Source organism: Lithobates pipiens, unplaced genomic scaffold, assembly GCF_037356315.1.
Source record: "Lithobates pipiens isolate NorthernLeopardFrog02 unplaced genomic scaffold, aLitPip1_a1.2 Scaffold_10, whole genome shotgun sequence".
In the NCBI taxonomy this organism is placed as follows: Eukaryota; Metazoa; Chordata; class Amphibia; order Anura; family Ranidae; genus Lithobates; species Lithobates pipiens.
In genome coordinates, this window is record NW_027507686.1 from 68,714,763 (window position 1) to 68,733,100 (window position 18,338).

The 18,338-nt window shown below is 45.6% G+C and overlaps 1 protein-coding gene across 2 annotated transcripts in view; it reads left to right on the forward strand.

Moving 5' to 3' along the window:
* The window catches only part of LOC143932110 (uncharacterized), a 145,895-nt gene that overhangs the window by 48,578 nt on the left and 78,979 nt on the right, over nucleotides 1-18,338 (forward strand). For both annotated transcript variants that reach the window (XM_077455807.1, XM_077455808.1), the window contains exons 3-5: nucleotides 1,587-1,656; nucleotides 3,655-3,724; nucleotides 13,365-13,423. In XM_077455807.1, the coding sequence (XP_077311933.1) occupies nucleotides 1,587-1,656; nucleotides 3,655-3,724; nucleotides 13,365-13,423 (199 nt within the window). The remainder of the gene's footprint in view (nucleotides 1-1,586; nucleotides 1,657-3,654; nucleotides 3,725-13,364; nucleotides 13,424-18,338) is intronic.

Sequence of the window (18,338 nt, forward strand, 5' to 3'; positions counted from 1 at the left end):
TACCATGAGTCATAAGCTTAAATTTACCTACACCAACACTAGTAGCACACTAGAAGGTGCTACATTAGTCTGAATCATTGGTGCCAGTGGTAGTAAAATGAATGCCAATTGTTGGTGTCAATTGTAGTAAAATAAGCGCCAATCAGTGTCAGTGCTAGAAAAAAAAAGTACCAGTTATTAGTGTCGGTGGGATAAAATGAGCCCTAATTGTTAAGGTCAGTGAGTGGAAGCAAAATAAAAAACCCCAGCCCAGCATTGTGGCAGTAAACTTGCCTCTTCAGTCTTGCTGCTCTGCCTCCCTCCTCCTTTGGATAGGAACTTTTTTGCGAGTATTGAGCAGGAGCTCTATATATACAGAAGAGCCACATTTAAGGGTTTGCACTACCTTTAAATATTCTAATCATATCTGTCCAAAATCTAAGAGAATGGAAATTCCATTCAGACATGTAAAAATTAGTATAAAAATGGATTACAATTTGAAACCATAATCAGTATAGCATATCTTTAATTTAATTTTATTTCTCATCAGTCTTGGGTTGTATTTACTGGTACAACAGGTTTGATTAAACAGTAATCATAAAACTTAAAATAAAGGAAAAAGGAAGGCTTATGGTAACTACATTCTACTGCCCGCAGATCATTATTCATCACCACATGACCTAGCTCTAATTCATGGTGTCACACTTACAGTATCAAGCAAAGTCTATGGTCAGCATCAACAAAAGCTATACTGTGCATGCATGCAAATGATCCAGAAATCAAATCAAATACTAAAAAGTTACAATTAGAAATACAATATACAATTACAATTCATAAGTAGATTACCCTCTCTTAAAGTACAGAAACATACAATCCATAAGCACAAACAGTGACTAATTCCATTTAAAGCAACACTCCAGTCAAAATGTCTTTTTAGTTTTAGTAAAAGTCTGGAAAGGTTACAATTTTGTCATTCTCTTGCTGTCTTCCTGTCCTGAAGTTGCCTGTTCATTTAGTGAAAGAAAGTTTTATTTCCTACTACTCTAATGCCACGTACACACGACTGGACTTTCCAGCAGACTAGGTCCGACGGTCTTCCCAATGGACTTACGGCAGAGTTCCGAACGACTTCCGAACGAACTGACTTGCCCACACATGAACAGACTCCTTTTGAAAGTGATGACGTAAGACGGGACTAAAAAAGAAAGTTCAATAGCTAGTAGCCTAATAGGTTCCCTTGTGTTGTATTTGGTCCGTCGGACCAACATACAGACGAATGGTTTTCCCTATAGGAATTGAGTCCATCGAACAGATTTGAAACATGTTCTATTTCTAGGTCCGTCTGATTTTTTTAATGAAAAATTATCGGATTAGCCCACACACGATCGGAATGTCCAAAGGGCTGATTCAGTTGCACCTAGTCTGCTGGAAAGCATCTATTCAGCCTTTAACTTACTAATTTCACCAAGTAGTGAGTATAAATGGCACCAAAATGATCAAGGTAGGATATTGTGTACTTTTCTAATATTCAAACACATGTAATGGGTTTAACTAAAATAATGTGCATGTACATTGACTGAAACAGCTATATTCTTCCTTTTTGTTAGTGATTCACGCTCATACCATGGAAATGTGGATCTGCACAGCCTCAAACTGAGATTACGATCATACTACCAGGTAACTCCTTACCAGCACCCTGGTGTATCATAGCCCTATACTGCAGACTCACTAAAATGATATCAGTTTTTGCAATTCTGTAATTATGAATATTGTTGATTGTGATATCTATGATTGGATCAAATACAGACATATGTTTTAAAACTATAAGATATTTACATTGAAGGAAAAACCTTTATGGCATTGAGCTGTGAAGAGCTTTGTTAGAATTAGTTTATCAACATCAGTCATTTTTACTTCCAATACATATTTTACTGAATTTTCAACATACTTTAAGTACAGTAAGTAATATGTGTTTATAGTACAAAGTACCATAGACAATAGCAGATTATTTTTAAAGTACAAAGTATAGGATGGACCTTTGCAATCCTATGGATCTTGGAATTGATGCCAAGACATTATGTTTGTGGTGACAGATCAAGGAGCCTGTTACTGTATACATATAGCTGTCTAGTAGCTTCTGTTGGGATAATTCAATCCAGATAGCTACACTATATTGGGACACCTGCCTTTACACTAGAGGTGTGCATCTTCACCGGTCTCAAGATTCAATTTGATTATCCTGCCAATGATTCAGGATGCTTCACGATTATTGCCCATGCTTTTTATAAAAAAATTCAAGCAATCAGAAGAACTAACTTTTTTTTCCTTTTATCCGTTCTTAAAAAAAAGAAAAAAAAAGACAATCCCTGCATGTAGCAAAGTCTGAACACAACAGACAGCAACAGTATTTATTTAGAACAGTAAATACTAAACGGCACAGCCCATTTTACATTATACAGCCCCCCCCCCCTATTTACATGATACAGCCCATTTTACATTACACAGCCCCCTCACCCCCCCCCCCCCCCCCCCCCCCCATTTACACATTTGCATGATACAGACCATTACACAGCCCATTTTACATTACCATTTACATGATACAGCCCCTTTACACTACACAACCCCCCCCCCCCCCCCATTTACATGGTTCAGCCCATTTACATTACACAGTCCATTTTACATTATACAGCCCCCCCCCCCCCCATTTTACATTACATAGTCCATTTACATTATAAAGTTGATTTACATTATACAGATCCCCTGCATTCCCAGGAGACCCCCTGCCTCTCTGGGACAGTACTGCCACTCTAAAGTTAAACATATCACTGTCAGTCCCTCTGTTTAATTCCTTCCTACATGTGTAAAGGTTAATGTAAACCAATGCCTCTACCTTATTATCTCCCATCTTCCATCGCTTGTCACAGGCATGTGCCCTTCGGGCAGCCTGGAAGGAGGAGGGTACTGGCAGAGCTGTCCCAGATAAGGCAGGGGGAGCCAGGATGACATCATCAATGCAATTGATGCGGCCGCTCTCTGAATCATGCAAGGCTGCATCGAGATGCATCAATTCTACGATTAGAATACCTTTGGGATGAATTAAAGTGGAGACTGCGAACCAAGCCTTCTCATCCAACATCATTGCCTGTCCTGACAAATAGGCTTCTGGAAGAATGGTCAAAGATTACCATAGACACACTCCTAAACCTTGTGGATAGCCTTCCCAGAAGAATTTACGTTGTTATAGCTGCGGAGGGTGGGCCAACTCAATATTGAACCCTACAGACTAAAGCTGCATACACACTATACAATTTTCTTTATATATTTTTTCCTTTTAGATTTACCAATAATATGAGGTCAATAATATGAGGTCAAACCTAAACACTTTCAATTTGTATGCAATCAGGCAGGCCCTTGCACTACATAATTGAAGGTAAATTTAAAGGAAATCTTACAACAAAAGTTGTATAGGGTGTATCCAGCTTAAGACTGGGATGCCATTAAAGTTCATGTGTGTGTAAAGGCATCCCGCTACTTTTGACAATATAGTGTCAATTTATTTATTAGGCAATATACAGATTGCTTTATTCTTATACCCAACCTTTGTTGTGGTGTTATATTCACTTTTGTACTTGTGTGAATGGACCACACGACTGATTAAATTACATCATGTTTCAGGATTTGCTCCATCAGATGATATTGATGCCACTCCCAGACACACACCTTATAGTCCAGGATCCAGTGTCAGGTGAGCCAACCTTTTAATGCTTTTATAAATACTGTATCTGTTCTGCATGCCTGATGTACCTTCAAACGGTGACTTATGCCGCGTACACACGAGCGGACTGTATGGCGTACTTAGTCCGCCGAAACACATTTCAGCGGACAGTCCGCTCGTGTGTGGGCTTCAGCTGACTTTTTCAGCGTGCAGTCCGGCGTACTAAGAATTTCGGATTTTTCGAAATTCTGTCCGTCGTACTCGCATTTCGGCGGACAATCCGGCCGTGTGTATGCCAGTCCGCCGTACTTTTGAAATGAGCGGACTTTTCCCGCCCGGACAAAGGTCCGCTCATTTCGAGCGGGTATCCAGGTAGGCGGGGCCCGCGAAGGAGACGTCGCTGGCCCCGCCGCCTGGTATGAACTTAAAGGGGAACCCCAACGCCGAAAAAAATCGGCGTGGGGGTCCCCCCCAAGTCCACAACAGACCCTTGTCCGAGCATGCTACCCGGCCGGCGAGGAAAGGGGGGCGAGCAAGCGCCCCCCCTCCTGAGCCGTACCAGGCCGCGTGCCCTCAACATGGGGGGTGCCTTGGGGAAGGGGGGCCGCGCGGCCCCCCCACCCCAAAGCACCTTGTCCCCATGTTGATGAGGACAAGGGCCTCTTCCCGACAACCCTGGCCGTTGGTTGTCGGGGTCTGCGGGCAGGGGGCTTATCGGAATCCGGGAGCCCCCTTTAATAAGGGGGTCCCCGGATACCGGCCCCCCACCCTATGTGAATGAGTATGGGGTACAATGTACCCCTACCCATTCACCTGTAAAATAAAAGTACAAAAAAAAAAACACAACACACGAGATAAAATACTTTATTGCACAGCTCCGGGGGTCTTCCGTCTTCGGGGGTCTTCTCGCCGGACTCCTCCGCTATCTTCTTGTAGCTCTTTTGCTAGCGGAGGAGCCCAGCTTTCTTCCTCGCCGCCGGCCTCTTCTCCCAACTTCGGGGGTCTTGTCCCCCTCTTCGGTTCTTCTGCCGGGCCACCGCGCCTTCTTATAGCTCTTTTACAGGCGGTGGCCCGGTCTTCTGTCGCCGCCGCCGCCGCGGCCTTCCGTTCTTCTTCTTCTTCTTCTTGTCCTTCTTCTCCAGGAGATGTTGACTCGACGCTCTCTCCGACCACAATGCCAGGGCCGTGCTGCGCGGCCACTTATATAGGGACAAGGGGCGGTGTCACATGGCTTTATGTCACATGGGTTGGTCACATGGGTTGATGTCACATGGGGACTATGACATCGTAAGGGGGCGGGGTCACCATGTGACACCAACCCATGTGACATAAAGCCATGTGACACCGCCCCTTGTCCCTATATAAGTGGCCACGCAGCGCGTCCCTGGCATTGTGGCCGGAGAGAGCGTCGAATCAACATCTCCAGGAGAAGAAGAAGAAGAAGAATGGAAGGCGGCGGCGGCGGCGGTGGCGGTGGCGACAGAAGACCGGGCCACCGCCTGTAAAAGAGCTATAAGAAGGCGCGGTGGCCCGCCAGAAGAACCGAAGAGGGGGACAAGACCCCCGAAGTCGGGAGAAGAGGCCGGCGGCGCGGAAGAAAGCCAGACTCCTCCGCTAGCAAAAGAGCTACAAGAAGATAGCGGAGGAGTCCGGCGAGAAGACCCCGGAAGACGGAAGACCCCCGGAGCTGTGCAATAAAGTATTTTATCTCGTGTGTTGTGTTTTTTTTTGTACTTTTATTTTACGGGTGAATGGGTAGGGGTATATTGTACCCCATACTCATTCACATAGGGTGGGGGGCCGGTATCCGGGGGCCCCCTTATTAAAGGGGGCTCCCGGATTCCGATAAGCCCCGCGCCCGCAGACCCCGACAACCAACGGCCAGGGTTGTCGGGAAGAGGCCCTTGTCCTCATCAACATGGGGACAAGGTGCTTTGGGGTGGGGGGGCCGCGCAGCCCCCCCTTACCCAAGGCACCCCCCATGTTGAGGGCACGCAGCCTGGTACGGCTCAGGGGGGGGGGCGCTCGCTCGCCCCCCTTTCCTGGCCGGCCGGGTAGCGTGCTCGAACAAGGGTCTGCTGTGGACTTGGGGGGTACCCCCACGCCGATTTTTTTCGGCGTTGGGGTTCCCCTTTAAGTCCATACCAGGCGGCGGGGCCAGCAACGTCTCCTTCGCGGGCCCCGCCTACCTGGAGACGTGCTCGAAATGAGCGGACTTTCCTCCGCGTGTGTGGGCGAGTCCGTTCATTTCAAAAGTAGGGCGGATAGTACGGCGGACTTAGTACGCCGTATTAGTCCGCTGAAAAAGTGCCGTGTGTGGGCAAGTAGCCCGTTCGGAAAGTCCGACGGACAGTCTGGCGGAAAGTACGCCAGACTAAGTACGTCATACAGTTCGACCGTGTGTACGTGGCATTAGGTTACAACTATCCTGCTAAAACGGATGATGAATATGTCTAAATGCCACTAGTGTATTCAATTCTAATTATTGTACGCAAAGGGCCCTGGACAGTTAGTTTTAAACACAAAATAAGTAACAATCTAACAGAAAGAAAAACATATTTTTATATACATAAAGGTTTTTTTTTGTTTTAGATTAGGTAGGAGTAGGGAAGAGTAGGAAATGTTTAAAACCCCTATCAAATTAGTGTTATGCCATCTGTGTCCCATTTGAAAGATCCCCAACAGTTCCTTTCCCAGTGAGGCAACTGGAAGTGAGTAGAAATCTCCTCAAAGTGAGGGTAATTCCCTTCTTGTACAATTGTCATCGAAACAGGTTTCTTCACTCATTTGTGTCTGTTCTACTGACAACCTTAAAAGTTTGGATTTCTCCTTACATTCTGTTTTGTTGAGAATGTTGGTGGGAAAAAAAAAAGAAAAGCAATGAACTCCCAGCTGTTCTCCAATACTTTTTCTTACATCATTCTCTGGCTAAATATTACAGGAAATGTTTTCTGGCCCTGTCTCTGGGAATAAATATGGTACATTGCAATTGTTTCTGGAACTTTTTCTGGAATTAGATAGGCGTAGTGGACATTATGCTGTCCCCTTGAAAATTCAGTCTTCTAAGTTCAGCCCACTCTTTCCTCTGAGTTTGACATGCTTGAATCGGGACACAACCTTTAAAAAAAGCAAACAAGTGAAAACGGATAACTTTGCAAATGTGTTTTCACTTTGACATTTAAAAGTATGGTTAATTCCTATAAATCGGTGTAAATAAGAAAAGAAATTAAATGAATTGTGACTCAATGTTCCATGACAATGAAACATGGAAACTAACAATGGGCATGAATACCTTTGAAATTGAATAAAGGAGTGGAGCATGTTTACCTTGTAAAGTACATTTTCACTTAGGCCGCGTACACACGGGCGGACTGTTCGCCCAACTTTGTCCGTCCAACAGTTTCAGCAAACAGTCCGCTCAAAATTAGCATGGACGGACATGCCCACACACGACGAACGAACAGTTTGCTGAAACCGTGCGCGATGACGTGAACGGCACGTACGACGGGACGAAAAATACGACGTCCTATACACTGCATTATAGCTTTCGGCGTGAAAATCCTTTCTGAGCATGCGCGCAACTTTGTTTGACGAACAAGCCTACACACGAGCGGACTGTTCGCTGAAACAAGGTTTCAGCGGACAGTTTTACGGAATTTCCGAAAAACCTTGTCCGTCAAACTGTCCGCTGAAACTGTCCGCTGAAAGCCCACACACGAGCGGACTGTCCGCCCAAACACTGTTCAGCGGACAAAGTTGGGCGAACAGTCCGCCCGTGTGTACGCGGCCTTAGTTTTGCCTACGCAAGGATTCTCTCAATTAGTTATATTGGAGTAGTGGCGTATCCAGGTTAATACTTTTCTTTTTAGGGATTGCTTAATTTTCCAATGTAGGGGTTCTCCAAATAGTTGTGTCAAATTTTGGGACCCATGGCTCTCCGTACCTGGACTGGTGCCACTATCTTAAAGAGGAAGTACACTCTCCCACTCTGATGCTTCTTTTCATTTAGCCCATTATAATATTATAATTAATTATATTATATTAATTATATTATAAGTAAGGATGCCTGTGGCCAATCATAGCTCAGGCTTTGTAGTGCACGCCCCACACTATATAAGGCCGCCAGTGCGGTGGCCTTGTGTAGTGTGTTGGCGTCTGAAGCAGTGGGTGTTCTGTGTACCTTCAACACAGTACACACCGATCGTTTTTGGACGATTTTCGATCTTGCTGTTGTGTAGTGGTTGTTGTCTGCGTGCCGTGACCGCAGTATACACCGCTATATTCACCTCACCTATATAGCTAGTGATCTATCTTTTATAATAGAGCTTGCAGTCAGTAGTGTTAGGAGCTAGTGCGTGCTGTCTGCGTGCTCTGTACCCAGTACATACCGCTATATCCACCTACATAGCTGTTCTCTATTTGAGCCCACTTGCCATCTGCAGGAGTTATTGAAAGTTGTGTGTGCCTCCAGCACAGCACAGTATACATCTGTATATACCCCTTTATCTCTGGTGTTCTATAATAAAGGCATTTGCAGGAGTTAGTGGGTGTTGTGTGCCTCTAGCACAATATACACTACCCAACTGCTTTTTTACCCAACTCCCTTCAGGCCATTACCATGTCTGGAAGGCCAGCAAGAAGAGGCAGACAGCCGCGAGCCGATAAAAGAGGGCAAGCAGGCTCTGTGTCTAGAGACAACAGTGCTGGTCGTGGACGCGGTGCATTGTCATCAGCACTTGGCCATGGGACACGCTTGTCCTTCTTTTCGGCAGCTGGACATGTTGAGCCGCAACATGCCAACGACTTGGTAGAGTGGATGACCAAGCCCTCTTCATCCTCCTCATCCTCTCTCACCCAGTCTCAGGGTACTAGCAAAGCAGCTGCCAACGCATAGTCTTCCCTCCTCTCAATGTCATCATCAGTGACTCCTTCCCTAGACCCACCACGTCCTCCTGAGGAGTCTCCTGAACTCTTTGAGCACAGTGTTGGGTACATGCTCCAGGAGGATGCCCAGTGTTTTGTGGGCTCTGATGATGACACTCAGCTAGAGGAAGGCAGTAGCGTGAGCGCAGAGAGAGGGGATGCTCAAGAAGGACAGCAATCTGGCAGTCATGTTCCACAAGCTGCAGCATACTGCCAGGTTTACTACAGCGATGAAGAGGGAGGGGATGATGAGGGCACTGACTCCACGTGGGTGCCTGGAAGGAGAGAGGAGGAGGAGGAGGAGGCACATGTCCAACGAGGCAGGATGCCCTCCGGGGGCCAGCTTAGGGGCAGCACACCGACTGAATCACACCGCAGAGCTCCGCCTGTGCAGGGCGCTGCCTCTGCGCGTTATTCTAAAAGTTCTTTGGTGTGGGCCTTTTTTGAGACGAGTGCATCAGATCGCACCGCTGCTATTTGCAACATATGTCTCAAGCGTATCTCGCGTGGCCAAAACATCAGCCGCTTGGGCACCACATGCTTGACCAGACATATGTTGACCTGCCATGCAGCTCGTTGGCAAGCGTACCTCAAAGACCCACACCAAAGAACAAAGCGGACCTCTCCTTGCTCCTCATCAGCTGGCATCTCCAACCCCACTAGACCTTCAGTCCTCTCTGAAACCTGCTCTGAGAGGAATGAAGGTGTAGAATTAGGTGTGTCACAGCCAAGTGCTTCCGGGAACTCTGCTAGCGGTACACCCACGTCCGATTATAGCAGGCAAATGTCCCTGCCCCAGCTGCTGGACCGGCGAAAGAAGTTCACTCCCAGCCATCCACATGCCCAGCGGTTGAATGCTAGCTTGGCTAAATTGCTAGCACTTCAACTGCTGCCTTTTCAGTTGGTAGACTCGGCCCCCTTCCGTGAGCACAGGGACAACTGACCCATGTGCCCTGTGTAGCTCACGTCCTTAACCTGGTGATGCAGCGGTTCTTGGGCAGGTACCCGGGCTTACAGGATGTCCTGAAGCAGGCCAGGAAAGTCTGTGTGCATTTCCGCCGATCATTTAATGCCTGTGCTCGGCTGGCTGAGCTCCAAAAGGAGTTGAACCTGCCCAAGAACCGCCTTATATGTGACATGCCCACCAGGTGGAACTCAACGTTGGCCATGCTGCAGCAGCTGCACATGCAGCAGAGGGCCATCAATGAGTACCTGTGCGACTATGGCACCAGGACAGGGTCAGGGGAGCTCAGTTTTTTCTCACCACGCCAGTGGGGCATGATCAGGGATGCATGCACTGTCCTGTCACTGTTTGAGGAGGCCACAAGGATGGTGAGCAGTGACAGTGCATGCATCAGTGACACTGTACCTCTTGTCTACCTCTTGGAGCATACGCTGCATGGAATAATGGACAGTGCACTTGAGGCAGAACAGAGGCAGGAAGAGGAGGACTTCCTTGCCTCTCAAGGCCCCCTTTATCCAGACAGTGTTCCTGCTGTGCCACACATCACACAGGAAGAGGATGAGGAGGAGGAAGAGGAGGAGGAGGATGATTGTGTCAGCATGGAGGTGGAGGCTGGCACTCAGCATCAGCAGCAGCAGCAGTCTTGTAGGGATGATTTACAGTCCCAAGAAACACGTGGACTTGTACATGGCTGGGAGGAGGTAGCTGCGGATCATGTTGTCCTTAGTGACCCAGAGGACTCCGGACCGAATGCCTCAGCTAACCTACGCTGCATGGCCTCCCTGATCCTGCAAAGCCTGCGGAAGGATCCTCGTATTCTTCGGATCAAGGAGAGGGACCATTACTGGCTGGCCACTCTCCTTGATCCACGGTACAAGGGTAAGGTTGCCGACCTTATCTTGCCATCGCAGAGGGAGCAGAGGATGAGACATCTCCGGGAGGCCTTGCAGAAAGCTCTGTGCAACGCGTTCCCAGAGACTGGGAGGTTACAAACTCCTGGTCCTGGACAACGTGTTGCTGAAGCATCGGTCAGAAGGAGCGGTGGAGAAGGTGGCCGTCTGACTGATGCTTTCAGACAATTTTTTAGTCCGCAGCCCCAAGGTATGATCGGTTCCAGCACCCATCGCCAGCGTCTGATTTACATGGTGCAGGAATACCTAGGGGCAAGGTCAGACTTGGACACCTTTCCCACCGAAAATCCTCTGGCTTACTGGGTCTTGAGGATGGATCACTGGCCAGAGCTTGCACAGTATGCAATTGAGCTACTGGCCTGTCCTGCATCCAGCGTTCTTTCGGAACGCACCTTCAGTGCTGCTGGTGGCTTTGTTACCGATCACAGGGTGCGCCTGTCCACCGAATCAGTTGATCGACTGACCTTCATCAAGATGAATCAGTCTTGGATCACCCACAGCTACCAAGCACCTGAAGCTGATGTAACAGAATAATTTGTTTTGAAATATCACATCCCTTCAAGACTGCCTATGCTGATGCTGAGTGACTGTCCTGTTATGTTGATTGTCTATCCTCTTCCTCCTCCGCTGATATGTTGGAAGAACATTTCTGGTTCTGGGTGATGCCATCAGCCCAATTTTTCTGCCCCTGTTTAACAGGGGCGTTTAAGTACAATTTTTGATGCAATGCTTTGCAGCAGGGCTAATTCCTGCAATCAAACAAGAGTATATGGGAGAGGTTGCAGTGTCGTGGCACCAGCACCAGTGCCTAAGGCCCAATTTTTCTGCCCCTGTTTAACAGGGGCATTTAATTACAATTTTTGATGCAATACTTTGCAGCAGGGCTAATTCCTGCAATAAAACTAGAGTATATGGGAGAGGTTGCAGTGTGGTGGCACCAGCACCAGTGCCTAAGGCCAAATTTTTCTGCCCCTGTTTAACAGGGATATGTAATTACAATTCTTGATATAATATTTCACAGGAGGGCCCCTTCCTGTGCCCACCCAGAGTAACGGTGAGGACTTATAGTGTTGTGGCACCAGCACCACAACCACCAAAGGTAAATTTTTCTACCACTGTTCAACAATGGCATGTAATTACAATTCTTGATATAATCGTTCACAGCAGGGCGCTCCAGCGCCCACCAAGAGTCACTTTGAGGGCTTACAATGTTGTGGCAAAACCAACACCTTGTTCCGCCATTTCTGCAGAGCATATAGGGCAGGCCCCTACTTTCAAACATCCAACTTACAAACATCTCCTACTTGCAAACGAAAGGAGACAACAGCAAGTGAGATGAAAAAAGATGGACGACAAAACAAGGGGCCATAGCCCTTCCCTATGTTTTCCAAAAAGCTTAAAAATAGTTTTTTTGACTGGAGCTACACTTTAAAAATGTACCAGTTGAAAATTACAAACAGATTCAACTTAACACAACAAACCTACACAGTCCCTGTCTTGTTTGCACCGCCTGTATACTGCTGTTCTGAGTATATAGGGCCTGGGGGCCACACGCATTTCCTTTTTAAATATGGGTACAGGGTTCCCCTTAATATGCCTACAAGACCCACATAGGCTGGTAATGGGCAGGGAGGGCTACCCATGCCATTTTTCTCAATGATTTTCAACCATATTGCAGGAACCAGATATAACATTAAAACCGCAAGCAGTTTTAAATGGTGTTATTTCCGTTTAATGTCATTTTGTGCAGGGACTGTTCTAAACACGGGAAACACGTGGCACTTCACAGGCATACTACAGACACCCCCCAGGCACCATATTTAAAGGAATATTTCACTTTTTTTTCACTTTAATCGTCATTAAAATCAGTGCTCCCGCCAAAATGGCCATTTCTAAAAACATTTTAGGCATTGACCCATGTCCCCTGGGGCAGGAGCCAGGTCCCCAAACCCTTTTTAGGACAGTATCTTGCATATTAGCCGTTAAAATTAGCACTTTTAATTTCGAACGTTCGAGTCCCATAGACTTCAATGGGGTTCTAACGTTCGTACGAATTTGGGGTCCGTTCGAATGTTCTGGTGCGAACCGAACCGGGGGGTGTTCGGCTCATCCCTAGTTGTGGGGGAGAGTTTACAACCACTTTAACTCTCTTCTAATGTTAAGTATACGGTTCTCTTTGAGACAGCAGTTAGACAGCAGCAGCATGTTGTGTATACTATTTTTATTAAAATGGAAGGGAGATAGACAGCGTATACTCTGTTGCAGATGATGACTTTTAGTTTGTATGCATGGTGCTTAAGAATATTGGAATATCTAACTGCAAGAGTTGATTATGAGTCTAGGTCGAATATGCAGATATGTGTAATATTGGGGTTGATTTACTAAAGGTAAATAGACTGTGCACTTTGCAAAGCTTAGTCAGTGAGGTAAAGCTTCATTTGGGAAAGAATACCCAATCACATGCAGGGAAAATGTAAAAAACTTTGTTCCTTGCATGTGATTGGATGATGGAAGTCAGTGTTGATGGGGGAATTGAGCAAATTTCTCCAAGTATGGACGGCCTTAGACTGATCATTACAATAACGTTTAGATTCCAAAAACATTGGCACACTCACAATGAGCATCCTAATGCCTTGTCAAGCTTATATTTGGTGACACTGCTAATAAAAGGTTGATAATAAAATAATGTCTAAAAAAAGTTTATTCTTGAGTGTAACTAACATTTTAGAATTTTGAAAACCCTTGTAGGTTATTTGTTGCTAACCACTTACATTTCAAAGAAATTGTTTCTGTTTTTTTGTGATATAATTTGTGACATGCTACACTGCCCAGAACTATTTACACTAGAAATCCTTTACAATCTCTTTTCTAGATGTTTCCCTACAAGAAATGGAAAAGCTGATTTCCCTCATATTAGGAGCTGCTGTTCAGGTAATTAAAAGCACCAATAAATTCTGTTTAACTCCGTTCAGACAAGCAGATGAAGTCAGGACTAGAGCTGGGCGATAAAAATAAAAATAAAAAAATAAACTCGATTCACGATTCAAATCGAGTTTTTTTTAATGATGGACACCGCGCCAGTCCTGAGGAGCTGTGGGCAGGAGTTTTAAGGCGAGGCCGTGGCTTCGGCCTAGTCCGCGGCGTCCGGCCTCGCGGACTAGGCCGAAGCCGTGGCCTCGCCTAAAAACTCCTGCCCGCAGCTCCTCTGGACCGGTGCGGTGTCAGCGCCGGTCCTGGGGAGCTGCAGGCAGGAGTTTTTAGGTGAGGCCGCGACATTGGTCTAGTTCACGGCGTGCGGACTAGGCCAAAGCTGCGGCCTTGCCTAAAAACTCCTGCCCGCAGCTCCTTAGGACCGGCGAGGTGGTGAAAAAAAATCTAAAAAAATCGATTTGCTTAAATTTTGAATTGATTTGACCTCTCAACTCGATTCAAAATTTATGTTAATTTTTTCCCCAGCCCTAGTCAGGACTAAGCTTGGGTCAGTACCACAGAGGACCCTTCACACCTGTATGTTGCAGTAATATGTACTTTAACTCAGCACACTGCAATGCACAATACAACACAATAGGATAACACCCATTCCTTGTCTGGGAACTGAGGTAACTTTCTCCTCCATACAGTATTGAAGTTGTGTTTCTGTAACAAAGCATATCTTGTAAATTTGAATGCAGCACTACAAAAACACAGCAAACAGGGTTAAACAAGAACAATATTTATTTAAAAATATTTAACTAAGGCCCCTTTCACACTTGTGTGACTTTTCCTGCAACTTTGGACATTAGAGTCGCATGACAAGTCGTACCCATGATTCCCAATGATAACCATTCATATCTGTGCGACTTCAAGATGCACCGACTTCAAAATAGTCCCTGTACTACTTTGGTCTGACTTTGATGTGAGTTGAAGTCCAAAGACCATTTCCTGAAATAGTGGAAAAATCGTGTCAAAATCTCGGCCGCAAAATTGCGCGACTTTTAAGTCACGGCAGTGTGAAAGGGGCCTAATATACATTGCAACAAAATTAAAAACAAATAAAGTTTTACCTGCACCATGTATATAATTACACCCCATAAGCTGCTCAATATGTACTCCCCGCTATGTGCACACCAATGTAAATATGTAACAAGTGTGATTAGTAGTGCTATGGCCAAACGAAAAAAGAAATATCTAGAAAAGTAACGAATATAAATAATCATAAATCACAAATTCTGAAACATTGCATTATGTCTATACCAACAATACATTCAGTGAATCATTCAAATACAATGTTAAATGAAACTCTCCCAACAAGTTGATGTGCTCCAGTATTTGTGTCCATAAATTACATACAGGATTTCATACAGGACTTGAAGTCCAGACAAGTTTTCCGAAACAAGGATGTGGTCTTCGCTGGGTGTTGTGGTGTACATCTGTAATCCCAATTACTTTGGAGGCCGAGTCTGTTGGATTGCTTTAGTCCAGGATTTCTGGTCTATCCTGTGCTATATTGATTGGGTGCCCTTGCTAAGACTGGTATCAATATGGTGTCTCTAGGGGAGCCTGGGGTCACCAAGTCTAAGGAGAGGTGAACCAGCCCAGGTTGGAAATAGAACAGTAGTGAGTTTATGTCTATGCTCCACTGCAGAAATAAAACAAACAGTATTGTAGTGCCACATGCCCCATAGGTAGAAACTCAGCAGGGACTTTTGACCCTAAGATAATAATGAGTCAATAAAAGTTTAGTTTGACGTGGGATTCAACCTCTCTGTCCCAAACCAGTACCCTCCATACCAGGCTTGTGAATAAAGTATTTATCAACCACTTCTTCAGTTTAACTGTGTTATACATTAATTCAGCTCTTCCAGGTTGCTCTGTGCTCATCTGTGTAGGTATGTGTGCAGACCAGCATTAGTTGTCATTGATACATAAATACCTACCCTGCTTTGGTGGCCAGTGGCTAGTTGTGAAGTTTCCCCCCAGCACTGGAAGGTGTCCCTTATATTTCATGATTATCCTAGTAGGGCACTCTGTGAAGATAAAGAAACAAAAATCCTTCACCTACGTGTCCTAGAGTACAGCACAGATCTTTCTTCACATAGTGACAATGTGCCCCTTCACTATTGTGACACTGCCTTGGAGCACTGTGTGGAGCTAGAGCTCTTCTCCCTGTAATATCTGGAAGTCTCTTCCATGTATCATAGGAAGACTGCAAATCTCTGATGAGTAAGCTGTGAGGCATCCAACAATTCAACAAGACACCTTGTAATACTGTACCAAGCTGCCTGTGCCTACCATCCTCTCAGTGCCAGGTGCTCCAACGCAGAGAACTTTCCAGTAACCAGCACACTGCTGTCACTTTGCATATTGCACGGGGGCACCATACTCAAAATGTCTGTGGTAAGCGCACAGCAGGCCCCATCCTCTTTGGGACCTGTGTGGCACTGCACACATTATGGATATGCCAATGAATAGAGCAGGATTTGCCTTCCCCTCCAACAAGCTATCAATACAATGGGTATTACGGTAGTTGTAGCTATTATAAGTGATCTATTATTGCAGAATTGTATATTTTTTTATGGAAAACGACCATGAGGGAAAAAAAGCTTTAACAATGTGTAAATAAATTGATAATAATAAAAGTTGTTATATAAAAAGGAGTAACATAAGTATACAATAATAAAAAAACTATGAAAATTTAAAAAACAATTCCTTTCTACATTAATTCTTAGATCCCATCAATTATGCTGGTTACTCTTGATGTAATTTGTGTTTACTGCATCATATCCTCACTTGAACAAACAAAATGCCATCTGAAATTTTATTGATTGTAAACCTGCAAAAATGTTGCTGTTCTGCTAGTTTGTGTACATGCAAATCCAACTTTATCTTGTATTAATATTATGTGAACAATTTACGTAAACCCATTTTTTAAAAAAAAGTTTAGCATCAAAAGGTGAAAAAAGCTCCCTTAGGCCGGGTTCACACCGCTGCGATGCGGGAACGCCGCGAATCCGCGGCGTTTTCCCGCATCGCACACCTCCCGCTGGCAGTTCTCACTGCCCTATGCGGACGGCTGGGAGTGTCAATGTTATGTTAATGACACCCCCAGATCCGTCCGCATATCGCAGTGCGATCTGCCGACTCGCACAGGAATCGGATCGCATGGTGTGAACCCCCATGCGATCCGATTCTGTTGCGGACCAAAAAAAGGGTCCCGTGCGAGTTTGCTGCGGGAGCGCTGCGAATTCAGCCATACTATCTGTATGGCTGAACTCGCATCGCTACGGAGATCGGATGTGATTTGCGGTGCGAATCACATCCGGATCTCCCCCCGCAGCAGTGTGAACCCAGCCTTAAAGTACAAAACAATCTTTCACTTTAAGCCTTACCATTCTGATACATTCAATAAAAAATGCCCATTTGTGATATGATTTTAGACTGTTTGATTGTTTGTGGTGTGGGGTTTTTTGGCCGGGTGGTAGAGTTGTGTGGTTGTGTGGTGGGGTAAGCTCACTCGCTGGTTGTTGCCTGGCGTACCAGTGCCCATCAATGCTGACCACTAAACTCACCTACCTGACATACACACACTGACCTACCTGACATACATACACTGACCTATCTACCTGACATACACTGACCTACCTACACTGAACTACCTACCTGACATATACACACTGACCTACTGTACCTACCTGACTGACATACATTGACCTACCTACCTGACATACACTGACCTACCTGACATACACTGACCAACCTACACTGACCTACCTGACATACACTGACCTACCTACCTACCTGACTGACTGACATACACTGACCTACCTACCTGACATACACACACTGACCTACCTGACCAGGAGACAGACTTCATGTGTCCTGCAGCAGCAGCTCAGCCATGGTGTGCGAGGCAGCCAGAGGAGAGGAGGAGACCCGCCCACCCGAGCGCCGAGTGGGGATTGATGTGGCGCAGTGGCCGAATTGTAATTCCCGCCTTCTGGACGTCACACGTCCCGCCATTGGGCCAGTGGGGTGTCCATCATAGACGCTGCAGGCTCCAAAAGGTGGGACCTGCTATGTGACTCCGCCGCACTCCGCAGTGCTCAACATCAGAGCGGGCAGCGGCGCTCGGGGCTAATAATAAAACAGGGCCTACCTGAGACCCGGGGCTTTTTGGGGACCCTCTTGGGGCTTCAGCCACTGTCAGCCCCCCCTGCTGACGCCACTGCTGGACTTGTGGGGTTTAAACATAGGGAAGACTCATTGCAACATACGTTTAAAAATAAAAAGGTTTATTGAAGCTAAAATAATGCACTTACATCAACTAGGATACAATTAGGCAATAGAGAGGCTAAGAGATCATCAACAAGTATGGATCATCACATAACAGCACAGTACATTAACATGCATTATGTCAAACATTAGGGCAGCTCATTGAAATGAAGGAACTTCCAATATATCCTAACATGACAAAAATCGGATGTGATCCCTTTAATAACAACACGCTGCAAAAAGATGAATTGGGGTGCCATTGAAAATAGACAGCCATTCAACATAGTAACATATTTTAAGTGTGTTGTAGTAACAAACGCATTACCACAACACATTAGTGTAAAGAGGCCCTTAATATCTGGCTCAATAACAGCTGCAATTTTAATCTGTAGATCTAAGGCTGCAAGACATTAAAAGGGATATCAGTGCAAGGGGCATAAAAATTATTTGCCTCATTTCAGAAATGCCATTACATTTTTGGCATCAATTAACAAAAATGAAAGTCCTATTGTGAGCAAGAGGCAACTAGCAGGCATTTTAGGTTGTTAGTTCCATAAAGTTTTTATTAAAAAAATGGGTACAGATAGATGTACAA